The sequence below is a fragment of the Geotrypetes seraphini genome, chromosome 3 (genome assembly GCF_902459505.1).
Source record: "Geotrypetes seraphini chromosome 3, aGeoSer1.1, whole genome shotgun sequence".
In the NCBI taxonomy this organism is placed as follows: domain Eukaryota; kingdom Metazoa; phylum Chordata; class Amphibia; order Gymnophiona; family Dermophiidae; genus Geotrypetes; species Geotrypetes seraphini.
In genome coordinates this window covers 198,774,668-198,793,352 of record NC_047086.1, presented here as the reverse complement: position 1 = coordinate 198,793,352, position 18,685 = coordinate 198,774,668, and the positions used below count along the sequence as shown (strand labels likewise).

General features: G+C 44.1%; 1 protein-coding gene across 2 annotated transcripts in view; it reads right to left on the bottom strand.

Annotated features, from left to right (window-relative positions):
* The window catches only part of LOC117357371 (keratin, type II cytoskeletal 80-like), a 56,401-nt gene extending 38,387 nt beyond the window's left edge, over positions 1–18,014 (bottom strand). Inside the window, exons 1-2 of one of the 2 annotated variants that reach the window (XM_033937839.1) lie at positions 17,323–18,014; positions 3,100–3,317 (exon numbers count right to left, since the gene is read on the bottom strand). In XM_033937839.1, the coding sequence (XP_033793730.1) occupies positions 3,100–3,317; positions 17,323–17,607 (503 nt within the window). In that variant the 5' untranslated portion in view covers positions 17,608–18,014. Of the gene's footprint in view, positions 1–3,099; positions 3,318–14,105; positions 14,168–17,322 lie in introns of those variants that run through there. The other variant, XM_033937840.1, reaches the window with a different exon arrangement.
* Between the last annotated feature and the right edge of the window lie 671 nt (positions 18,015–18,685).

The following is an 18,685-nucleotide window of genomic DNA, read 5'->3' as shown; positions in this document are numbered from 1 at the left end:
GTGCATGCCAAGTCTCGTACTGGAGCCACCAGAGATTATGACTACATGCCCATGAGAATCCCATGGCAATGTCTTCCATTCCTGTGGGAATCCTGTAACATCTTCCATCCCCATGGCAACATCTTCCATACCTCTGAGAATCCCATGAGTTCCACAGGATTCCTGTAATACCCATTCCTTTGCAGTTCCCTACTGTAAATCCTGATGGTGATCACGGTGATCATAAATATGCATTCCCCTTCTGAAATAGGGAATACTTATGTATACCCCTTTGCCATAAACATTCAATACAGATTAAGATGTGTATAATCTAAAATGCATTTTCAATGTTTTTATGATAACCATGTGTTATTCTTGCAAATAAAAAAAAATTTGAGGCTGATATTTATGTGCAGAACAACATTCAGGTTCATATGCAAGATGTTCACTGGCATTTTTGTTTTTGTTCCGAAACATACACATTGATGTTGCAGAGAAAAGAAAAATGAGGCATTTTATGCCCCAAAACTGACATTAAATTGCCGGACCTGATAATTTTCTTGTACTGAGCTTGCGTAGAAATCCTCAGTTTATTTCTTTGCTAATGGCCTCATGTCTACTGCGTGAGTTAGGTATCATGGTGAATGCCTTATTGCATACAAGAACAACAGTGGAGATGTTCAATAATCCAAGAGTGCAAATTTAATTAATTCAAGGACTCTGCCCAATAAGTGCGATGGCCAGTAATGTAAGTGCAGAATCCTCATTAACTTTGCTCTCAGTAGCTTTCTGCATTGGTCTGCCAGTTACAGAAATGCTAGTGTTTCCTATTGTCCTCTACAACTGGCTGCACCAACCTCTACCGCCTGACTTTAATAACTCTTACTTGCAAGGAATACTTTTGAGCATCTGGGCCTCTGTGTGCAATGACTGGCCTCTTTATCCAGACTAGTTGTAACTAGCAGTGTTGATGGGTAGCGAGGGGTGCAGATCTTAGGGATGATGTGATAAGGGGCGAGCCGCAGTGTTAATGAAGGGAGTCGCCCTTGCAGAATAAATATCTCTTTATTGTAAACCCATGATTACAGTTTAGGCCTGACTTGTGGGAGGGAGAAAGTAGGGGGGAAAACAGTCGCAAGGTGATTTTGTTTAGGTGGTTTTACCCTAATATGTCTTTCAGTTCTTGTCTAACAAGTAATGCTTTAATTTGTTGATTGGAAAACCAGTTTAAATCAAGCACTTTCAGGACTAAATTCAAACTAACTTAACATTTATAACTCCAAAAGTTACATTGGTAAGTCATTGCTTTCAAAATCCTGCCCTCAGAATAGATACTTTATGTCGCTGTGTGAACAAAGTGTGGAAAAAGTAGGATGGGATAAGAGGTATGCTGAGGATGTGGCCGTGGCGCCCAGGTAGCACGATAGTCAGCCGCCATCCGGATAACTTATTCATGAAGTGTGAATGTAGAAAGAGCAGTCATAACTTTATACAGGTAACTTATCAAGTTAGGACTGCATAGTCAGCAATCTGACTTGCAGGGAGAGGCTGGTTGAACTCATAATGGGGCATTCTACAACTGGACGCTTCCATGTAGGTGCCCTGAGGAAACACTGTGAGAGCCTATTCTATAATGGCTTCTAGATTCCGTTATAGAATACAGTATTAGTTTAACCCAGTATTGGTACACTTTCCACCTCTGTGCAGCTCTACTAGGCCTTCCTATGCCAGATGCTGATGTTTTGGAAGCAGGTATGTACATTTTAATTCCGATTTTTATGGCAGTGGGGGGAGGTCAATGATCACTGGGGAGTGTGTGGGGGTCTGTACTTTGTGTCTGCAGTGGTTATCTGCTCACTTTTGATACCTTCTGGGCACTTAGACCTGTTTTTGGATCACCTAAGTCATAATGCATAAGTTCCATCCAGGCAGCCTCGTAAAACTTTCAATTATTCCTGCAATACGACTAAGTCTAGTTCAGCCCACATCCCACCCTAACCATTCCTTCAAAAACACCCCTTTCAGCTCTGGGCGCACAGTGGGATTCAGAGTAGAGAATGACACGGTGACAAAATTCATCACCGTCCCCGTCCCCGTGGATAACCGCGGGAAATAATCCCATGTCATTTTCTAATGTCTATTTCAACCTCAGTCCTTCTACACCAGCATTCTTCAAAGCAAAGCTTGAGGGTCAGTGGTTGTGGCCATTCATACTCTGATTCTTCCCTCTCTCCTTAAAGAATGACATGAAGATGGTTTCCCGCAGTTATCTTCAGGGACGGGAACGGTGATGAATTTTGTCACCGTGTCATTCTCTAATTCAGAGGCCTAAAAAGTCTCTGGATATGTCTAAAAACCCATTTTGATTATTGGCACTTGGACAAACTGTCTTTTAGGTCATCCAAGTGCTTATTTGGGCGGGTTTATAGACGTATTTCTGTTTCAATTATGAGCCCCACAGTGTAACATTTAAAAACAAAGAAAGGAAAAAACTGGGGTCCAACCCTTGACCACATTATAATGAGTCATATTATATAGAGTATACAGTGTTCTAGACGTTACCCATCACAGGAGCCCTAATGTTTATATCATGGTTTTCTTTACACCGATGAACACAACAAAACAACCCAAAAATATATAATTAAAATCCCATAATCAAAAGTCAAAATTGCAAAACCAAGAGTGGATCTTATTAATTGCCAAAAGATCTTCAAAATATAAAAATATTAATATTATCTAATAAATCAGTCCCAAGAGGCTTTTTGGCGGAAAGATCTCATACAGGTTGCTAATGAATTGAAATCAGCTAAAATAACTGTTCAGCCAAAACAACCATATTGTAATCAATGATCTTTCACCAACTTGTAAAAGTGCAAACTGCAACTATATCATTTGGGTGTGCAAAAAATGCAAATTTTCAACTATGCAAAATTGATTATATAATTTTTTTTTTTCTCTCTCTCTCTCTCTATTAATTAACATTTCATTTGTTTTCTCTCTCTTTACACTGATTCCATGACATAGCCAAGGCAATTCATATGCTTTCCTGCTCTGCAAACAGAATGAGACCACATCAGAGCCTTTTTAGCAGGACTGGAATGATCCAGAATGGGCACTTACTTGTCTTTGAAGTCATGGACGGAATCCATTGTGCCCATCATATTGGACAGAATGCCATTAGTCTCTTTGTTGATTGTGGTCACCTTTGTAAGTAGTTTGCTGATATACATTTGATAGAAAGGCTCCATGTCTACCTGGTTAGACTGAGAGATTTTCTGTTCCTGCAAATGGGCCCATCTTTCCTCCAGCATTTGCTTCTGCTGCTCCAGATATTGGATCTGCCACCGACAGAGAGAAAAAGACAGAGAGAGAGGAATGCTGCTGGTAAAATGTAGAGCATCCATCAAACACCAAGTAGATAATTATATAAGGAGCTGCCTACAGTTGGTCAGTAAGTACACATGTAAATACTGAAGTTCTAGTCATTTTCACATGTATACTAAACTAAACTAAACCTTAAGTTTGTATACTGCATCATCTCCATAAAGATAGAGCTCGGCATGGTTTACAGGTAAATTCAATAAATGAGGGAAGGACATAATAAGAAATTAGAGGTTATAAAGATAGATAGCTAGCTTTACATTTTAAATAGATAGCTTTACGTTTTGGAGAAAAGCCAGGTTTTCAGATGCTTTCGGAATAATTGGAATGAGCCTAGGATCCTGCAGCGGGGCAAGGAGGTTATTCCAAAGCTGAGTGACTTTGAAGTTCACACTGTATATTATTCATATTTTTTTTTAAAACATAATGTATCAAGCGGTATATCAAATCAATATATCAAATCAAGTCAATATGTACTTAAATAGCTATGCCCCATTTTTTAGGGGCATGTTTATCTTTGCAGGTGGGCATTCACATGGCTGGAGCCTCAGTAGACTATATGCAGGGCACACTTACACACTTGGAGGGGCATAATCAAAAGGGACGTCTAAGTCCGTTTACGTCCATTTCGCAAGTCATCCAAAGTCAAAAAGAGCCTAAGTCCCATTTTCAAAAGAGACGTCCAATGTCTTTTGACTTTCGAAAATCGTCCAATTATACGTCTGGAAGATCTGATCATCCAAGCCACTAAAACGTCGATCTGTAAAGCACATTTTCGTCCAACTGTCCGTCCAAGTCCAAAACGTCTAGAACAAGCCCTGTTGGACGTGGGAGGGGCCTGCAAAGTGATGGACAGAACACCCAGATAGGGCACCTAAATAGTGGGGTACCTTACAGGGTACTGCTGTGAACTGCACAAACAGGGTACCATGGCTTTTCCTCACTACAGCTCCCTTATAGGTTATGGTGAGCCCCCCAAACCACCTCCAGAATCCCCTAGACCCATTTATCTACCACCCCAATAGCCCTTATGGTTGTAGGAGCCACTTATATGCCAGTAAAAAAGGGTTTTGGGGGTGTATAGGGCAGTGCACATGTTTAAGTATCAATGCAGTGATTACAGGGGCTTATGGGCATGGGTCATCCTCTCTATGGGACCCTAATCCACCCCAAAGACAACTTAAGCTGCCTCTGTGCTGGACGACTAGGCTTTCCTATGCCAGGCGGCCAGGTGATGATGGTTTGGAGGCTGAATTTTAAAGTTGTGATTAAAATTTTTATGGGGGTGGGGGGTTGGTGACCACTGGGGTAGTGTGTGGGGGGTCTGTTTTATGTGTTTTCAGTGCATATCTGGTGAGTTTAGGTGTTTTTTTGTGACTTAGACCATGTTTCAAATGGTCTAAGTCACAACGTCCAAGTTCCGTCGATCGTGGGCTGTATCACTTTTGGTTATACATGCTGTATGACTAAGTCTAAGCAGGCCTACATCCCGCCCAACTCCCGCCCTCGACACGCCTCCTGAAACGCCCCGTTTAGCTTTGGACGTTGAGCGGCACTATGAGGGCCTAGGTTGTTTAGAAATACATCCAAAACCCGGTTTGATTATCGGTGCTTGGACGTTTTTGAGAAATGTTCGTCCAAGTGCCGACTTAGGCCAGTTTTTGAACGTTTTTCTCTTTCGATTATGAGCCCCATAACTTATGAAATAATAATAATTTTATTTCTTATATACCACTATACCAGAAGTTCAAAGAGGTTTACAACAGAGATATGTAATCAGTGATTGAGATACAAGGTAAAAACATTCAATCTGATACAAGGTAGAAACATTCGCTATAAATTATGGGCATATCGTATATACTTGAATATAAGTCAAACCGAGTATAAGCCTCAGAAAAGGGGGCAACCTGTTAACTTGACTAAAAGCTGGGAGGTTCATATTCAAGTATATTGGTAATTCTTCCCCTGCATTTTTCCCTTTCCCTCTCGCTTCCCCCACCCCCTGCAATGACTGGAGCTTGTCTCTTCTTCACTTCCATCTCCCCCTCACCCCATGGTAACCAGCACTTCACTCTCCTCTCCCTCCCATCCTGTAGTGGTCGACACTTTTCTCTTGATCCCTTTCCACCCCCCTCACTGAGACTACCACTTCTCTCTCGCTCCCCCCCCCCCATGGTGATGACAGGCACTTCTTCTCTCATTTCTCCCCCCCCCCCTCCCCGCAGTGACTGTAAATGTGGTTTCTCTCTTCTGTCCAGGTGGTCAGGCTACCCGGTCTTTCACACCTACTTTCCACTGCAGCTGCCACAGCCACTACCTGTTAAAGGTTAGATCTTTTTCTGGCAGCGAGCAACTTGCCTGATATGCTGCTCACGCTCACCCCACAGCTCTTCCTTCTGATGCAACTTACTGTTACATCAGAAGGAAGAGCTGCAGGGCCATGGTGAGCAGCATATCAGTCACACTGCTTGCTGCCAGTGAAGATCTAACCTTTAACAGGTAGTGACTGCAATGGCTCTAAAAGTGGCAGGAGGGGGGTGGTTTGAGAGACCGGATGGCCTGTCTGCCTGGACACCAGATTACCAGTCACCGGAGGTGGGGGGGGAAGGGCACAAAGGGGGCATAGTCAAATAAATATAAGCCAAAACACCAATTTGGGGGCTTTTTTGTGGTCCAAAAATCTCAGCTTATAGTTGAGTATATATGGTATCTCCCAAATATATGAGCAAGCATTTATACCAGTTCTTTGGCTGGTATACTGTAAATGCTAATACAGGCAGTCCCCAGGTTAAGAATGAGTTCCGTTTTTTAAAACCGTTTTTAAGTTGAATTTGTATGTAACTTGGATCCTATACAGTACACAGTCTATAAAAACATTAAATATTAAAGAACATTTAACATTAAAGAAACAGTCCTCAAAATAAAGTACTATAGTTTAAATAGAAAGAAAAGATAGGTTTACCCTTATTTTTGTTCCTCATCAGTCCCACTGTTCCTTCTCCACAACCACATCCAACATTTCTTCCTCTCATCTCTCGCTTCCCCATGCATCTGTACCTTATGCCTCTCCCACAAAACATGTCCAATATTTCTTTCTCCCTCTCTATACCCAACAATTCACCTACTTTCTTCATTGCACCATCTCTCTTTCCCTCTCACTGAGACACCCATGTCCCATGTCTCCCTTTCTTTCCCCTCCCCACTTCAGCATCTCTTTCCCTCACTTCCTCCATTCTTCTATCCTGTGTCCCATGTTCATGCTCCCTCCCTCCTTTCTTCCATCCTTTGCCCGAAGTTTGTGCCCCCTCCCATCCTTCTGTGTCCCAACACAACCCTGCTTCTCCTTTCCTATGTTAACGCAGTCTCTCATCCTCCCTTCCTGTCCCAATGCTACTCACCTCCTCACTTCCATGTTCCAACACGCTCCTTGTCATCCCCCTCCATTCCGCGTCCTAAATTCATGCCTCCCGCGTTTACCTCTTCTTGCTGACTCCCTCTTCCCAGCCGCACTTCTGTTGTTTCCAGCACGTGATCCCATGGTCTTGCAAAGCCATGCTCAGTAACTCGTGCATGCGGCCTGCTGACTTGGAAGCTTTCCCTCTGGCAAGGCTTCCAGATCAGTGGGCTGCATACATGAGCTGCTGAGCATTGCTTTTCAAGACCAGGGGACCACGTGCTGGAGCCACTGCTTGCGGCTTTGACAACAGATGTGCGGCTGGGAGGAGGGAGCCGGCAAGAAGAGGTAAATGCGGGAGGCACAAATATGGGATGCGGAACCGAGGGGGACAATGAGGGGCACATTGGAACACGGAAGGGAGGAGTTGGGTCACATTGGGACAGGAAGGGAGGAATAAGGGCCACGTTGGCACAGGAAGGGAGAGGCAGTGCCTCAGTTCGTAAGTATTAGTTTAATGTAAGTCGAGCGTTCTTAAACTGGGGACTGCCTGTACCTAAATACATATTTGTGTATGTATCTAGTTATACTAATATTCTATAGAGTAGACACCTGTTACCTGCATATAATATATGTAATCTGCTCTGGTTGTACCACACAAAGATGGTAAGTGAAATCCATGATTATTTCCCTTTTATAGAACAGGATCCCAATAGGCACCTTTTCATGCCTACATATAGGAACCCCTTTATAGAATTGCCCTCCAAGTGGGTAATTTTATAACTGAGTACAAACATAAATAGTAAATGTATGCTTTCCCTTATGCCCTATTGCATCATGGTCAAGCAAAGGAAGCCAATGGACAGGGTTTGGTTTAAAATTTTTTTTAAAAGAAACGCATATACTTATGTTTCCTGAAAATTATCCCATAGAATTTATGTACTTATATTTAAACCAGTTCTTTGGCATGCACAAATTATCTGGGTTAATTTAGATGCATAAGTATGTATTTTGAAATGTATATACATAAATGCAATTCCTTCTCCAGCCTCATCCCTGGTAATGTCTCCTTTCAGTTTGAATAAAGCTATGTGTTCATAGAGTGTGGACAAAATTTTATAAACTGCCAAATTTCAGATTTCAGGAATCTGGCATCCCTGTCTGCCTGCCTATTTCCTGCCCACCCAATGGTGTTACAAACTATCATCTTCTTCTAGTAATAATTCAGTTATGTGCGCTGTGTCCAACCCCAGGGGTCTTTCCTCTGAGTGTCCTTCCCATGCAGTAGGAAGATTGCTACAGAGGAAAGATCCCCAGGTTGGTCAGAGGGAGCCTGGATAAATTGCTTCTGGGAAGATGTTCCAGGGAGGGATGTCAGACATATGAAGTAGGGAGGGAACAGGGGGGAGGGGGGGTGGGGGGGTGTAGAAAGAAAATGAAAAATCAGCATGGACTGAGCAAGAGTGGGGAAAACGAGGGAGACATTGGACTGGAAAAGCCAGAATGACTGAAGTCAGACTGAGGTGGGGGGCAAGAGGAGCTGTTTATTGCAGAAGGAAGGAAAGAAAGAGGAGAACCTGGACTTGGGGAGGGGAGTACTTATTATGGGATGTGAGTGAAAAGAAGGAAAGAGAGAGGGGAACCTGGATATGGAATGAGACACAACAAAAAGATGCACTGGAAGAGAGCATGGAACCAAGAACACAGCGGGACACTAATGGACATGGGGAACAGACAGGGATGCAGAGGAGTAATGCTGGATTCAAGACAAGCAAAGAGATAGGAAGGAGATGGTGCACATGGATGGGAAAGGGAAGAGAGAGAAGATGGTGTACGTGGATGGGGAGGGGAAGGGAAGAGAGAGAGAAAGGAGATGGTGCACATGGATAGGGGGTGTGGTGGGAAGGGAAGAGAGTGCACATGAATGGAGGGAGGAGAACATGGCATAAGAATGTAACAAGAGTTGCTATACTGGGACAGATCAAAGGCTCATCAAGCCCAGTATCCTGTTTCCAAAGTGGCCAATTACAAGTCCCAAGTACCTGGCAAGATCTCAAAAGAGAGACAGGAAGGAGATGTGCACATGGATGGAGGGGAATGGAAGAGAGAGGGAGGAGATGCTGTCATTAATAGGTGGGAAGGGATGAGATGGAAAGGTAGATAGATTTGAGATGGAGGCAGAAAACTGGAAGAAAGCTAAATATAAAAAATCAGTACCAAAGATGGATGTCAGGTAAAAAGTGAAGGAGAGGAAAGAAAAGGCAAATGGATAAGAAGGCTCTGGAAACAGAGTTGAGCACAGACAGAGGGAACTAAATGTTCAGAAATATAAAATCAGTAGACAACAAGGTACAAAAAAGTGTGTTTATTTTCAATTTAGTGATTGAAATATGTCAGTTTTGAGAATTTACATCAGCTGTCTTTATGTTTTGGACTATTCAGAAAGAAATGCGCTTTTTTCCCCTTTTGTGTTGTACTGCATGCAGAGTCTGGCATCTTAGGGTTTTGTTTCTGTACATTGGTACTTTTAGTTTGTGAGCCTGTATTTGAAGAGGGTTTTTTTTTTTTTTTTCTCTTTTCTGCATCTGTGACTGCGGCTGGGTGTTCTGGTGGGGATGGAAGTCAAGAAACTTTAGTTGGTGTCATGGCCTTAGCAGGAAGATATTTGTTGGTTCTCCTTCAGCTCTTTTGGACTCAAAATGGCCCCGATTTAAAAATTAGAGAAAACCACTGAACGATGCAGTTTATGAGATTAATCTACTATGTTACTATGTAAAATGTAAGTTGCTTTATTCAAATTACATAATAATGAGGTGCTTGGCATGCACCAAAAATGTGCCAAGGATAAATAATTTACACCTGCCATTTAGGGCTCCTTTTACGAAGCCGCGTTAGCGGTTTAATGCGCGTAATAGCACGCGCTAATTTTCTGGCCGCGCTAGCCGCTACTGCCTCCTCATGAGCAGGTGGTAGTTTTTTGGCTAGCGCGCGTTAAAAACCCTAGTGCGGCTTCGGAAAAGGAGCCCTTAATGTTTTATTTGGCAAAAACGTCTATTATTCACTTAACAATGTTAGTAACTGCTCTCTAAGTTAGACCAATCCAATTGGTAAAAATGGGTAAATATTCAACCATAAACCTAGCTAGTTATCTTGTCAGTTTGCTGGCTGTTTGAAAATTGTGTTTTCCAATTTAAGTCCCATGTTTAGATATAGCAGTGGATGACAGTAGATATCACTTTAGTACCTGTCCCCCAGTGACATAGTAGGAGTGGGGAGGTGGACAACCCTGCGAGCCATCTTGGTGGGGGTGCTGGCACCTCTCCATCCCCCCACACCATGGTCACGCCCTCTCCCTCCTCTCCCACCTCTCCCACCTCTTCGCCTGTCTCTTCTTGAAGTCACTTCTGGGTAGTAGGACCAGGAAGTGACTTCAGGGGGAAAGCCAACACTGGCCCGAGCAGCTGCTCGCACTGGCAAAGATTTAAAAGAGGTGGGGGGAAGGGAAGCCACGAGTGTGGGGTGGGGAGTGGGAGCAGAGAAACAGAGAGGGGGGGGCACTACCGCTCCACTGCTGTCCACTATTTTTGACAAATATCTAGATGTAGAAAAAGGATGGAGAACTAGCTTCTATTGATCTTCTTTAACTTTCAAGTGAAAATGGGAGTTGTACTTCTTGGGTGCAGCATGGTTAGGCCTTCATGCTACAAGCTCATTCTTGCAGTAATACAACAAGAATAATTTGAATAGAAGCACTTAGTGGAATATTACAGACAATGTAGGAAATGAAAAACTGGGAATGTTTTCATTTTGCCTTGTGTTCCATACGAAGCTTGAAATCTGATATGTCAAAACCCAACAGTGTCAAGGTAAACACAGTCATGCCCCACAGTGATAATTGCACATGTGTTTGCAACAATATTATATTTCATGATCAAGTTCTATCCTCAGGCGAATAAAAAAAAACTTTCAAAGAATTAACATATATTCTGCAGAAAAGAAAGGTGGTTTTGTATAAACATGCCTTAGGTGTATAAATAAGGTGACCTTACATTCCGTTTTGAACGTGACCATCCCGTTTTTGGATCCCCTGTCCCATTGTCCCTGCACACAGGTTCGGGACGCCGAAATGTCCCATTTTCAGGGACAGTGTCCCAAAGCTGTGCGCAGGGACATCGGGACAGGCGATTGCTTCCCCTCCAGCGCCCGATTTACCCCCTCCCCCCCTGAGTCCGCCGGCACTGCTTGCCAGCCTCTCTTCTTACCTCCCTCCAGTGCCAATTCAACCCCTCTCCTCCCCCCCCCCCCCGGTCCACCGCTTCTGCATGCCGCCCAGAAACCTTCTTCCCGACGTCAATTCTGACTTCAGAGAGGAAGTTCCGGGCCAGCCAGGCAGTGATAGGCTGGCCCGGAACTTCCTCTTCAACGTCAGAATTGACGTTGGAAAGAAGGCTTCTGGACGGCAAGCAGCAGTGGCTGCGGACCGGGGGGGGGGTCTGAATCAGGCACTGGAGGGAGAGAAGAGGGAGGGAGGGCTTTTGCGCGGCAGGTAGAGAAGAGGGAGGCAGGCAGGCGGGCTGGCTTTGGTGGAGGGGGTGGGACAAAGACTGGAAGGCAGTGAGGGGGACATAGAAAGGAGGCACTGGAAGCACTAAGGACACGGGAAGGGACACTAAGGACATGGGAAGGAGGCACTGAGGATACTAAGAATATAGGAAGGGGAATAAGGTCATAGGAAGAAGGCACTGGGGGCACTAAGGACATAGGAAGGAAGGAGGGAGGGAATAGAAAGGGACAATTGTTGGGCGTGAGAGCAGAAAAAAAAGAAATAAAAGAAAGGAATCACAGTCAAAAGGAAACGCAACCTGAGACTCATGAAATCACCAAAGAGCAAAGGTAGGAAAATTGATTTTATTTTCAATTTAGTGATCAAAATGAATCAGTTTTGAGAATTTATATCTGTTGTCTATATTTTGCACTATATCTGTCTATTTTTCTATAGTTACTGAGGTGATTGCATATTTTAAAGTTATCTGCCTTGACATCTTTGAAAACCCCCCCAAATATAAATGATAATTAACATTTTCTTTGCATATAGAGTGCTTTGTGGTTTTTTTTAAATTTTATGGTTACCATTATGAATTAATAAGATATTATGTGTACATGAAAAATGAATGGAAGAAATTAGGGGTGGGATTGGGGGTGGGGCTAGGGTGGGATTGGGGGCGGGGCTAAGCCAGGATTGGGGGCTGGACTGACAATTAATAGATGTCCCGTTTTGATGAAAAAAAATAAATGGTCACGTTATGTATAAACCTTTTCATGCAGAAAATATTTCCTTTCCTTGCAGCTGATTGAAATGTAAAGGAAGTTTGTGAAAGGCCCTTGACTAGGCCTACCAGTATAATGCATGTTATCAGGGACAACTGGAACCAATCTCTGTTGTGATTGTAGAGCTTTTATTCCTAGTTTTATAAGAAACGCAGGGCTGTTATAAGTGCTGAGTAGAGAATAACACGGGGACAAATTTTTCCCTGTCCCCACGGCAACTCAATTTCCCCATTCCTGCAAGTTTTGTCCCTGTCTCTACTCTACTCCTTAAACTCTGCCTTAACTGCATAAGCCTCGAACACTTATGATTTTAACGTATTTGAGGCTTGTGCAGATGAGGGAAGAGCTTGCAGGAATGGGGCAGGGACAGGAAAATAACTTGCGGGTACGGGATGGGAAAATAAGTTCCCATGGGGACGTGGAAAGATTTGTCCCCATGTCATTCTCTAGTGCTGAGCAAGCAGGGTGACCACCACCTCAGGGGAATATTAGTCTGCCGTATTGAGTAGGGTTCCCAGATTTTGAGCCACAAAACCCCAGACATATGGCCCTGCTCTGTTCCGCCTTCAACCCCGCCCTATTCAGCTCCAGCCCTGCCCAGTTCTACCTCCAGCCCCGGCCACATCTGAGGGACCTTTGAGCATGCGCGGATTTGTGTGACGTCATCCACACATGCTCAGAGGCTCTCCAGGTGTGGCTGGAGCTCATCTGGGTTTTCCCGGACGTCTGGTAACCCTAATTTTGAGTCCATCTCTAAGGGATAAATTCCTAAAAGGGAAGTCCTTAGGCCAGGTAAAAATCTTATGCTGTATTAGGTATTCAAATAATATATCCTGAACAATTAGGTAGAGAACGATGAGATAATGTCTATGTGTTGCTATGGTTTATTTTATGAATGTTTATTATTGGAAACCGCTTAGATCTGAGGCGGTATATAATTTTTTTTAAATAAATAAATTATTGAGATGGCTTGTGGAAATCCACTGCTTATTCCTAGGATAAGTAGCATAAAATCTGTTTTACTACTTGGGATCTAGTTAGGTACTTGGGACCAGTGTTCCCTCTAAGCGGGCGGGTGTTGTGAGCAAACTTTTTTCACCGTGAGCCAAAAATATCGGGCGCCAGCAAGTTATGAGCCAACTCGCCCGATTCTCCTCTCGCCGCCCTGCCATCTGCCGTACGCCTCTTCCGATCGTGCGCTGTGACGAGAAACGTGTGCGCTGCGATGTAATATTTTGTGCGCCAGCGCACGCCAGCGCAGCTTAGCGGGAACACTGGTTCAAATGGTTTTATTTATTTCCCCAAATTTATTTTTGTTATACGCATTGAAAATATTTGATATTGCGTTTAAATCAAAATCTCAATAAACTTGAAACGAGTGCCCGTGAGATTGTGGGAGGGTTAAATACTCAAAACTTAGAAGTTTTTGCTACGCCAGCTTTCTGGTATCTTTACATACAGTGGCGTACCTAGCATATGTAACATCCGGGGCCCATCATTTTTTGGCACCCCCCCCATCTGTAAGAAAAACATGATTTTTAGTAACAAACCACACGTCACACATGAGTACCTAGGAAAAGGCAGCATCTTACATATTGCAGTGAGCAGTACATCAATACACCCATTGTAAAACTAAACAAGCCAGACCAGCACAGATCAATCCTACACCGTCAATCCTAACAGAAAACCATGTCTTTCGAACACACAGAACACAGAAAACACCTTCGCCTAGTAAGGAATATGTAATCACAAACTAACCCCTCCCTCTTTTACAAAACTGTAGTGTGGATTTTAGCTACGGAGGTAACAGCTCTGATGCTCATAAAATTCTGAGCATCAGAGCTGCTACCACCAAGGCTGGTGCTAAAAACGCTTCACAGTTTTGTAAAAGGGGGGATAAAATAAAAATACATAGACAAAGGTTAAATTGAACCAGCAAGAAGCTGGACTCTGCATACAATGCTTCACAGAAACAGTGACACATGTCTCCTAAAGCAATAAATAAATAGAAATTTTTTTCTACCTTTGTCTTCTGTGGTTTCTCCTTTCCTCATCTTCTTGTAACTCTCTTCCTTCCATCCACTGTCTGCCGTCTCTCTTCCCCTATATGGCATCTTCTCTCCTTCTATGCCCCTTCCAGAAACTGTATGCCTCCCCCTTCCATCTCTCCTTTCACCCCATTGGTCTGGCATCTCTCTCCTCGCCTTCCCTCTCCCACACCTCTCCTCATAGTCTGGTATCTCCCCTTCCCTGATTCTCTGGCATCTCTCTCCTTTCCTTTTCTTCCATCTTTCGCTCCCCCTCCATGCTCTCACATCTCCCCCTTCCTTTTCCCTTAGACTGGCATACCTTCCTCCTACGCTCCAAGCCCTGGCATCTCCTTTAATTCCCTCCCTCATCTTCCTTCTCCCTCCAGCTGGGTACCGCAACACTCTTCCCTGCAGCTCTGCACTTCCCCACAATTGCCATGCTTCGGTTCCTCTTCTTCCTTCCTTCCTCCCCCCCCCCCCGGGACCCTGCGGCCCCCTCAACTCTTACTCCCTCTAATGTCGGCCCTGCAGCTCCGGACTTCCTCGCACCTTCTCCCCTCCCCCTTTGGATCGCTATTATTTTAAATGTTATAGCCGCGGAGCTGTATCCATCAGTGGAGATGTCTAACCTCGGCCTGCCCCGGAACTCTTACTGCAGCAGCCGCCCGTCTAGGCAGGAACAGGAAGTCACTGTTGCAGTAAGAGTTCCGGGGCAGGCCGAGGTTAGACATCTCCACTGATGGATACAGCTCCGCGGCTATAACATTTAAAATAATAGCGATCCAAAGGGGGAGGGGAGAAGGTGCGAGGAAGTCTGGAGCTGCAGGGCCGACATTAGAGGGAGTAAGAGTTGATGGTCCCGCGGGGGGGGGGGGGGAGGAAGGAAGGAAGAAGAGGAACCGAAGCATGGCAATTGTGGGTAAGTGCAATCCCCCCAATGCGTCCCCTTACCTTACCGACGCGTGTGTGCGCTGTGAAGAGAAACTTTGCGCTGCGATGTAATATTTTGTGCGCGAACGCAGGCCAGCGCAGCTTAGCGGGAACACTGCTTGGGACCTGAGTTGACCACTGTTGGAAACAGGATACTGGGCTTGATGACTATTCTTATGTTCTTATGTATATAAATAGGTCCAGCACAAAAAATGGGACCCACTGAGCAAACAGATACCAAAAGCGGAGTTACAAATTAAAGAGATAAAAGCTATAAATGTTTGTAGAGGCAACTTTCAGTTTTAAAAGTTTTGTGTAATATGGTTCAGTAGAATGAGACTATGTAATTTTTGTTAACAATTTTGCCCCCCTTTTACAAAACCACGATAGCGATTTTTAGTACAGGTTGGCGCACTGAATGTTCTGTGCTGCTACCGACGCTCATAGAGTTCCTATGAGTGTCAGATTCAGCGCGCCAAACTGCGCTAAACCGCTATTGCAGTTTTGTAAAAGGTGGGGTGGGGTGGGCGGGGCAAAGGTAGTTTGATGTTTTTCATGTTCTGCAGCCTAAAAACTGCAGGTACCTGAAGTGGTCTATGTGACTTTTGGGTTAATTCCATTTTATTGATAAAGGTGTTATCATTTGTTGAAGACTGAGACTGAAATATTGCAGGATTATGCAGTTGATATCCCTCGGACTTGTATAAATAAGTCGCATGCTCCACTTTTGGTATCTTTTCGCTCAGCAAGTCACAAATGTGTGCTAGCATTGGAGAGCTCACTAGGCACGTGCAAATGGGTCTGTGCTAATGGGTCAGTACCCAGAGGTGCATATATAGACCTCTGCACATATACTAGACTGCTAATCTGTGCATAAAATATTTGTAATACTAATATTTACTAATACTGTGTTTCCCCGAAAATAAGCCCTAGCATCATTTTCGGGGTATGTCTTAATATAAGCCCTACCCCAAAAATAAGCCCTATGCCTGGGATTTGCTGGCAACTCTTCAACCCGTTCTTCCCCCCCCCCCCCCCCGCTCATCCGAACCCCTACTGACCCTCCCCGCCGACCACGAGTGAGCCCTACCTTCAACCGAAGCAGCATCGGGCCAGCAGCACTTTAAATAGGCTGCTTGGCCTTGTCTATCGGGGATTTCACTCTGCCGCGTTACTGATGAAGTCATCAGTAGCTGGGCAAGGCTGCACGAGGGATGGGAGGGAGGGAAGGACAGAAGCTGGGCAAACTTCTGCTGCACAGGGGGATGGGAGGAAAGATGCTGCACATGTGGGGGAGAAAATGGAAAGAGGAAGAATTGGGGTGAAGGAGAGGAAGAGAGAGATGATCATGCGCATACCCTGAAAATAAGACCTAGTGCCTTTTTTGGGCCCCAAATGAATATAAGACACTGTCTTATTTTTGGTGAAACACGGTGCTACAATAGACTCTCTGTTAACTGGAACTCAATTAACCAGAACTCTCAAGCAACCAGAAAAAAAAATCAAAGAAATAGTGTAATACTTTAAATAAAAATGAAAAAAAAAATCATTTTCTAGCAGACATTTAAGTGTAAACTTGGCACGCCACACCTGAGTATGCCCATGCTTTGCCTACCACATGTCCGGTAGTTTGTCTGGAACAGTTTATGGTATGGCATAGTTTGGGGTTTAGTATTACTTAGGCCTATAATAGTAACGCTTAAGCAACCAGAAGCTACATTTATCCGGTATCTATCAATCCCAGTTAACTGAGAGTCTTCTCTAATATGTGCAAGTGTATATGTATGCAGCTCTAGGTCCTGATGTGCAGACCTGTGTGAACATTCAACTCTCAGCACTTCAACATTCAACGAGCACTTTGCTCGTTGTTCCAGTACACACACACACCTTCAGTTCTGTCTTTTTGTTTACTTGTGCTCTTTATGGAAGCCAGAAAAAAGTTGTAAATCTTATACTAGTGGTGTGGGCAGTGTTGGTCCTTGAGGGCTGCAACCTAGTCAGATTTTCAGGTTTCCCCAATGAATATGCACGAGATCTATTTGCATATACTGCCTCAGTAGACCTCATGCATATTGATTGGGGAAATCCTGAAAACCCAACTGGGTTGCGGCTCTCGAGGACCGCCTTTGTCTTATACTATATGTTCATAGTAAAGAGACGAAACAGGCAGGAAATCCCCACTAACGCTGACCGCAAAAGAAGCCTTCTCAGTCCTTGCATTAAAGACCCGGTGTTGAGCTCAACCTTTTTGGGTCATTTCTTATTCCCTATTGTCCTTACCTTCTCGATGAAGGAATTGAATTTGTCATTTAGGCTCTCAGTCTCTTCTGTCCCCTTCTCCTGTATTGTCACGTGCTTTCTTGAGGACCTCTTCTTCACAGAGGACGTGAGCTGGGTTTCATGTTCTATCACGTGGGTGATGGATGATGAGTGACTATATGTGGAACTATCAGTCTCACCGTTAACACCAGCTGTGTGACCGTTGCATATCTCAGGAGTGGAAGTGATAAAGTCAGAAAAGTTTCTCCTCTCAGTAGATGTCTTACTCTCCGAGTAGCTGGCCATTGTGGCTTGTACAGATCAAGGCCTTGCAGATGAAGGACAGGGCTGTTTGCTGTGGCTGAGGTATTGCAGGAAATCTAGATGCCCTACAAGAGACTACTTCTGCGATTTCTCTCTCCTGGGAGTTGAACTTAGCTAATGAATTCCAAACACTTCTCCGGTGTTCTCTACAACCACAGAGAGGGTGTGCCTGTTGTTATAATCCAGATCAACCAGTTGTCTTTTTTTAAGTATGTATGTATATATATATCTTCGTGTTTCTCATGTAATTTTTTTTCAGGAGGAAAAATCAGCTTTAGTGCAAGTGCACAGGCACAGACATGACTTTAGTCTTACAGCCTACACGCGCACTGCATCCTTGTCCATTCCAGTCTGGTGACACCGAGTGTGGTGAGTCGTAGAAGGCCGGTGTTTGGGCTGAGAGCAGCTGAAATCCTATAGCACCAGCACACATTGTACAAAAAAACTCTGGCAAAACCTCAAGGAATATTTGCAAACTTGTAGTAGGAGTGCCAAGATTGTAATAGAATTGCTCATAAACACAGACTTCTTAAGAATTTAATTGATAGGTGAGGGTTTCAATTGGCAAGAAAGTGGAGTTTTCACCTATGACTGGTCAAGCAAAGTGCTGGCTCTGCATCACCACAAAGAGATTAGCTAAGCAGGGTGGGACTAGCATTGAGTTAGTTACTGGTGCCCCTGTGTCTGTAAAATTGTTCCCTATTGATCTGGGTACTGCTTCTATTAGAGGAATATTTTCTACCATTACCTATCCTTCAGAAAATTTAGCTGAGCATGGAGGGGTCTACTGCTTGGCTCCCATTTGACGTAAGGACGGAAAAAGTGTCACCCTCCACAAAGAACCTCACTCTGGACCATCTCGGTCATCTTTCACATTCCCCAGCCAGCAAAACACACAGCTAAAATCAGACTGAGAAAACTGCTGTGAGAGTTTAATCCTCCTGTAGTGTTGCTTTTCTTAGGACCTGTAATGGGGAATTTAGAACTACTCGATAGAGAATCACACAGGGAGAAATTTTTCCCTGTCCCAGCAGGAACTCATTTTACTGTCCCATCCTGG